The 7,500-nt window shown below is 37.6% G+C and overlaps 1 protein-coding gene across 1 annotated transcript; it reads right to left on the reverse strand.

The window, feature by feature from the left end:
• Positions 1–1,474: 1,474 nt before the first annotated feature.
• LOC125031069 lies at positions 1,475–6,194 on the reverse strand. The gene is made up of 3 exons (XM_047621539.1): positions 6,168–6,194; positions 4,083–4,690; positions 1,475–3,572 (listed from the first exon to the last, which is right to left on the reverse strand). The coding sequence occupies exons 2-3, from the start codon at positions 4,677–4,679 to the stop codon at positions 3,405–3,407; spliced, it is 765 nt and encodes a 254-aa protein (XP_047477495.1). The 5' UTR covers positions 4,680–4,690; positions 6,168–6,194; the 3' UTR covers positions 1,475–3,404.
• Between the last annotated feature and the right edge of the window lie 1,306 nt (positions 6,195–7,500).

Here is a 7,500-nt window from a genome sequence, read left to right on the forward strand (position 1 = left end):
CACACTCACTCTCACTCTCACTCTCACACTCACTCTCACACTAACACACTCACTCTCACACTAACACACTCACTCTCACTCTCACTCTCACTCTCAATCTCATTCTCACACTCACTCTCACTCTCACTCTCACACTCACTCTCACACTAACACACTCACTCTCACACTAACACACTCACTCTCACTCTCACTCTCACACTCACACTCACACTCACACTCACACTCACTCTCACTCTCACTCTCACTCTCACACTAACACACTCACTCTCACTCTCACTCTCACTCTCACACTAACACACTCACTCTCACTCTCAATCTCATTCTCACACTCACTCTCACTCTCACTCTCACACTAACACACTCACTCTCACTCTCACACTCACTCTCACACTAACACACTCACTCTCACTCTCACTCTCACTCTCACTCTCACACTAACACACTCACTCTCACTCTCACTCTCACTCACTCTCACTCTCACTCTCACACTAACACACTCACTCTCACACTAACACACTCACTCTCACACTAACACACTCACTCTCACTCTCACTCTCACTCTCACACTCACTCTCACACTAACACACTCACTCTCACTCTCACTCTCACTCTCACACTAACACACTCACTCTCACACTAACACACTCACTCTCACACTAACACACTCACTCTCACTCTCACACTAACACACTCACTCTCACACTAACACACTCACTCTCACTCTCAATCTCATTCTCACACTCACTCTCACACTAACACACTCACTCTCACTCTCACACTCACTCTCACTCTCAATCTCATTCTCACACTCACTCTCACACTAACACACTCACTCTCACACTAACACACTCACTCTCACACTAACACACTCACTCTCACACTAACACACTCACTCTCACTCTCACACTAACACACTCACTCTCACACTAACACACTCACTCTCACACTAACACACTCACTCTCACACTAACACACTCACTCTCACACTAACACACTCACTCTCACACTAACACACTCACTCTCACTCTCAATCTCATTCTCACACTCACTCTCACTCTCACACTAACACACTCACTCTCACACTAACACACTCACTCTCACACTAACACACTCACTCTCACTCTCACACTAACACACTCACTCTCACTCTCAATCTCATTCTCACACTCACTCTCACACTAACACACTCACTCTCACACTAACACACTCACTCTCACACTAACACACTCACTCTCACTCTCACTCTCACTCTCACTCTCACTCTCACTCTCACTCTCACTCTCACTCTCACACTCACTCTCACTCTCACTCTCACACTCACTCTCACTCTCACTCTCACACTAACACACTCACTCTCACACTATACAAAGAGTAAAGAGTAAAGATAAATGGAACTTGCATAGAAAATACAGATTTTTGGAGCGCATTTATTAAAGATGCTATTGAGGAAAAAAAGGATATAAAAAAATGTTACTAATACACAAAACCCATCATATCAAGTTTCTGGATCTTTATAAGTTTAACAATTTAGGAAATCACATATAAAAATACAGTAGGAAAAAAAGGTAATTTACATGAACAAAAAGAAAAAGCAAGAACAGTAAAAAATTGTTCCTGGCTAGAGAGTACAATACAAAGCTCACAAGTAGGCGTATTTTTTATGAACTCAAAGTCCAAGAAAATGTTTCCTTCTGAAAAACTTTGGCGATGACTTAGAGTTGTGGTTAAAGTCGATGGGTACAGTATCTGGGTCTTCACGCATTAAATAGCAATGGCTGGCAAGAGGTAAAGAATGAGATGTGGTGCTTGAGTTATCATAAGGTTTCTGGTAACCCTCTGGCATCTCCCATCCATTCACGAAAAAATAGTAAACCTAATATTACATTGTGCTCTCCCTCGTGCAGACAGATGTAATATTGAATCAGCTGCTGAAGTGGACTTATGAAATGAATGTCTGGTACTTTGCGCATATCAAAGGTTGCTATCTTCAATGCTTTTACTTATTTTTTTATCAGTAATAGTGAAGAGAAATTCCAGCATCTTTGACTAACTTTGACTTACTTTGCATTTCATTTTCTTTCTTTTGTGGAAAACTATCCTTTATTCAGTGATGTCACCTCTTGGGCAAGAATACTGAAGATAAAGTCTGTGAATAACTTCTAGAAAGTTTTTATTGACATTTTCTTACAACAAAAGGGCAGTATTGAGCTTTTCTTAAACTGTAAAAATAAAGATAGACATGTGTAACCATTTACTATGCAAATTAAGGATATGTAATACTTCAGAATATTCTCAATTCAAGTATTTACAGACTCTTTGTGTGATATTTTCTTATGAGAATGTCTTTAGAAATGACATTAAAAGTTGTAAGACACTACTGAAAGCACATTATTCTCTGGACAAACTTCAGAAAATAAAAATGTATCCTAAACTTCACAGCAGATTACTAAAGAATTCCTAGAGCATTATAATATTGAAAAATAGGATGAGATATATATGTATTTATGAATATTTACATATTACACAAGAAAAGAAATTAACTTAACCCAAAGCCACTGGGGATGGCTTGTACATACATGCCATGCTCACTCTAGGATTAATTTAATAATTATTTTTGCACACAGATGGCTGCAAGTCACAATGAGCCAGTTACAAGTACTACCTGTCTCACGTCTTTAATCTTTTCCTTGATTTTTGAAAATATTTTCTGGTATCTAATATTGCTCTTGGTTATGTCAATAACACTATAATAATTATAATGCTGATAATAAAAACAACAGGATTGATATTGATAGCATTAGTAAAAAAGTGTTTTTCCCACAAACTAAAGGGAAGGTGAAATCGAGTAAGGTCACGAGGTCTACTAATTGACTCCTTTGTGGCTAAGCACTTGCTGAGCCAGTTTTGTGCATAGAGACCTTTCACAAACAATACTACAATGAACACATTTTCCCAGAGACTCTGGGTTAAAATAACTTTACATCGAAAAGGTCTGCCTATGAAACAGCAATGCAAAGAAAAACATTTTCCTTAAGTGCTTCTTTTTTCAAACTGGAAAGTAATTTCAAAGAAATGTCTCTATACTACCTGAGTCTAGTCCATTTACTACAAAAGCTGGAGCATGTGGTAACTATAAGACAAAACTGCACACAATAAATCTAATAATATAGGAAAAGTATGGGGAACTGGAAGAAAGAAAGAAAGAAGGAAAGAAAGAAAGAAGGAAAGAAAGAGAGAAAGAAAGAAAGAAAGAGAGAAAGAAAGAAAAGAAAAAAAAAGAAAGAAAAGAAAAAAGAAAAAGAATAAAGTGGGATCACAGATTCTCTAGCCAGTACCTAAAACAACACAACCAGGCTTTCAATATTTCCAGCGAAATCAATCTTTCCCGGTCGCATCAAACAAAGTTAAACAGTCCGACTGGAATTAATCTTTGTACTAAGTCTGTGCACTCGTCTTTCGTGCCTTAACTTAGTCCATATCCCGTGGCACATTTTGATGAGACGGTGATCTCTTGCCTCTTTGGGTAAGGTGTGCGCGTTGTGGTACTCATATCGCACAATTGCCGAGGCTCCCTGCAAGCAATAATGACATTATGATTATTCGAACAAGTATGTCATAATCATCATCAATAGAGAAAAATAATATGAACAAAGGTAATAATAATATTTAAATAGAATAGTAAGAAAAATATGAACTAGGGTAATAATAAAACTGAAAGAGAATAGTACTTTATCGGCATTTCCTGATATTGGTTATTATCAATTTCATCTACTTTTTTTTTTTATATATATGTACTTTTCTGATTTAAGTACAAAATTATTTAAGAGGGAAGAACAGTAACAACCACTAACAGAAAAGACAGAAGAAACAATCACACTATGGTTTATATGATAAATATATTGATTATAGACTAGTTAAAAAGTACAGTGAAAGAGATTAAATTATCAGTGTTTAGTTTAAAGTAACACACAAAACACACACACTAAAAACCACATATACATATATGCATATATACATATAGATAAAATTCATACATTCTAAAACCAAAAGAGTACAAAATAGCTTATGGAAATGCATCATACCTTGAATCTCCGTTGCTGGATCATAGATATAGCTAAATACAGACGGCATCGAGACATCACAAAGGGGTCACCTAGACGCAGGGCAATTTCCATTTGCTTAACAGATATTTCACCTGCCCTCTTTGCAAACTGAGTGTCATAATCACCTAGGGCTGAGCAGGCACCTCCTAGTGTTGACAGCCAAGACATTACTGTGTCTAGATTCTGACGGTCAACAGCACATTCATTCATGCGAACACACCACTCTTTGTCAATAATGTGTGGAATACTGTCATTTATTGTCCATAAGATTATAACTGGTATATCATTTTTATTTCTCGTTGGTTGAATCTTTTTCCTCATATTCTGAGACATGGCATGGTTAATGAAAGAGGATCTGAAAGTTTTTGAATTCTTTAGCTCTTTTAAGAAAACACAGAAGTGTAAACCTTCATTCTTAAATTTTTTCCTAGGCTTCACAGACTTCATGGCATCAAGGCATTCTGAATCACAGATTAAGCTATCCAGGTTTCTGGAAATGGCATGGTGCGCATTCACTTCAATTAAATCCCAACACGAAGTCCCTGCTCTCACTATTGTATAGATATTGCTGTCCATCCTGACATCTGCTGGGGATAAATAAAATACAATGATTAATTAAAAAATACATAGTAATTACACATATAGTAAAAACAATGAAGCTGAACATCTCAAGCAGCATTATTAAAGTGTATATTTTGAGACTTTTGGACACATGATCTGCTCTAACTCGAAAATAAAAATAGTAATTGCTAATTTGTCATTCTTCACAGATGTATTTCCTTTGTAATTCTTCACTAGTAATTAATCTGATCTGAATACTGTTACTTGACTTGCAGTAGCTGCAAAGAACTATACTGCTATTTTATATATCTAATATATTCTTATATGGAAAAAGATAGTAAATATATCATAATCAAGTCAGTGTCTCAGTCAGTACTGCCCAATATGTAACAGGTAGTTTAGAAACATGAAAGTTCAACATCAAACATACATGATTTGGTACCGAAACCTCAGAGCAACATACTTGAGTCCTTGAAATTTGATTATGATATCCATCTCATAATATATAAAAAAAATCCCAATCACATGAACAGGTCTCATAACCAGACTGACATGGTAAAGTATAGAAAAAAAAAGAAAAGAAATATAAATCATTCATAAAAGGACCAATCTGAAATACACATGATCTAAGTATGGCTGAAGATAGCTTCATCTCCCAGTTTGTATATACTACCAGCTGATAAAGTCTTATTAGTGGTTAAAACATTTATATAACTACTTAAATCTTCACTACTATTTTGCACAAATAAGAGTGATTTAACCAAGTCTCAGCAGCCAAGTTTGTAGCCTGATAATATTAGAAATGAGGTTTGACAGCTGGTGGCTGTAGCCCTGCATGCACAGCTACAGAATTCCATAATTAGCCTGCCTTTTATGAACATAAACTGTGGAAATGCAGTTGCTCAGCATTTGCAGTGTGTGATCTAACAAACTGCCACTCGATCTATAACAAGTCCGCTGTTTGGCTAATGCTGTGGATTAAGTGTCCCATTTCTACTGGGTTAAAAGACTGCTAAATCTATACAAGGACTGCAATGTAAATCCTAATATCGTAATGACTTAATGCGATGATTCTCAGAATCCTCAATGAAACAGGTACCCTATTCTGTCATAACAGAACAAAAACCATGTTAGGAAATTAATAATAAAAAAAAAATAAATCAAATCCTATGGGCAGAAAACAAATTTACGTAACCTTATATAACAACATATAAGCATTTACAAGCTGACTTGGTAACTTTTACAATAATCAAATGAAAGGCACTGCATTCATAACCAATTATCAAAAAACAATTACACATATATTGTTGTATTTTATATTACGAAAAAAATACACATGCCTGAAAGTACATAATTTCCTACTGTTACAAACTATGGCCTTTTAACATTAATGTATTTCCAATGATCATAATAAGGTGTGAACTACCAAAGAACAACACTGGTAATTAGAAATGTCGCCGTCGTTTACTATAAATGACCTAAAATACGATAATTTCCACACACCGAATGCCCTTCTCTCTTGCGTCTGGCGAGGGATCACGATTATAAATATTTACATTGGTGGTAATATGATACTTTTAAATAATTTTAATGCCTATGTATAATTTAAATGTATGCTATTTTTTCACGAGAATATCTGGTGTATGATTAGATGGAAATCTAATCCTGATCTGTGTGGCACCTATATTATTATTATTATTTTTTACCTTTACATAATTGTCTCTGATGAAATACATTTGAAAACTACAGATGATGGCTGTGTATATCAGAAAAAAAAAATTCCTTGTTCTCTTTTGCAATTTACATAATTATTTTCTGTACACACTGGCGGATGTCCTCTCACGGTATTATGAGTTTCTTTAAATACGCACTCATAAAATGCGCACACGCGAGCAGACACACACACACACACACAAACACACACACACACAAACACACACACACACACACACACACAAACACACACACACACTCATATATATATATATATATTATAAAAAAATATATATATTATATAAAAAAAAAAAAAAAAAAATATATATATATATATATATATATATATATATATATATATATATATATATATATATATATATATATATGCCTAGCTAGTGTTAAGTGCTTTGCATGCCTTCTCGCTTACAGCTGCCACCGCTGGCTAGCCTGGTACGAAAAGGGAGCAGCTATGCATAAGACCCCTGCCAGCTCATAGTTTCTTCATCATCAAGACTTCTGCAGTGCCTCCTCGTGGCCACCCATGGAAACTAGGTACTGTGGAGGCTCTAGGAGCAGCAGGAGGCCCTAAAGGTACGGAGCCATGGCCCACTGGCGTGTGGACATGCCCTGGCTTGTACTAACTCCTGCTCCCGTGCCCCCTGGGGTTTATGGGCGGCTGTGGAGAAGCAGGCCTTGCCAGTCTGCCTCCCCAAGATAACTGTATTCACAGCTGATCATATAGTTGTTGGTGCTGGGGGTAGGGCTAAAGTCCCTCCCACCCAGCAAGTACGGCTGGCTGTGGGTCCCTCTGGGTTGGCGACCGCTGGGACTCGGGTAGGGAGCGGGAATTACCCGTCCTCCCATCTGGGTCCCGGTGGCCGCCAACCTGGCGTGAAGCTTGTGGGGGAAAGTCCTAGGGAGCCCTGCAGGTGTATTATGGGACCTGCAGCTAGCCAACCCCCTCTATGTGGGGCGGGGTCGGTAGGGGTGGCAGAGGTGGCGCCCACCCAGAATGACTGCCCGAGGTTAGACCTCAGGCAGGCTGTCAGGGTGGGGGCTTGGAACGTCCGTTGCTTGCGACAGGACGATCGGTTACCACTACTGTCGAGGGAATTGAAGC

Source organism: Penaeus chinensis, chromosome 12 (assembly GCF_019202785.1).
Source record: "Penaeus chinensis breed Huanghai No. 1 chromosome 12, ASM1920278v2, whole genome shotgun sequence".
Classification (NCBI taxonomy): Eukaryota; Metazoa; Arthropoda; class Malacostraca; order Decapoda; family Penaeidae; genus Penaeus; species Penaeus chinensis.

Excerpts from the sequence above, each read along its gene's own strand:
- LOC125031069 (XM_047621539.1), bottom strand. The coding sequence starts at position 4,679 with ATGGACAGCAATATCTATACAATAGTGAGAGCAGGGACTTCGTGTTGG. Across the intron at positions 3,573-4,082 it reads TCCAGCAACGGAGATTCAAG|GGAGCCTCGGCAATTGTGCG; the intron begins GTATGATGCATT and ends TATTGCTTGCAG.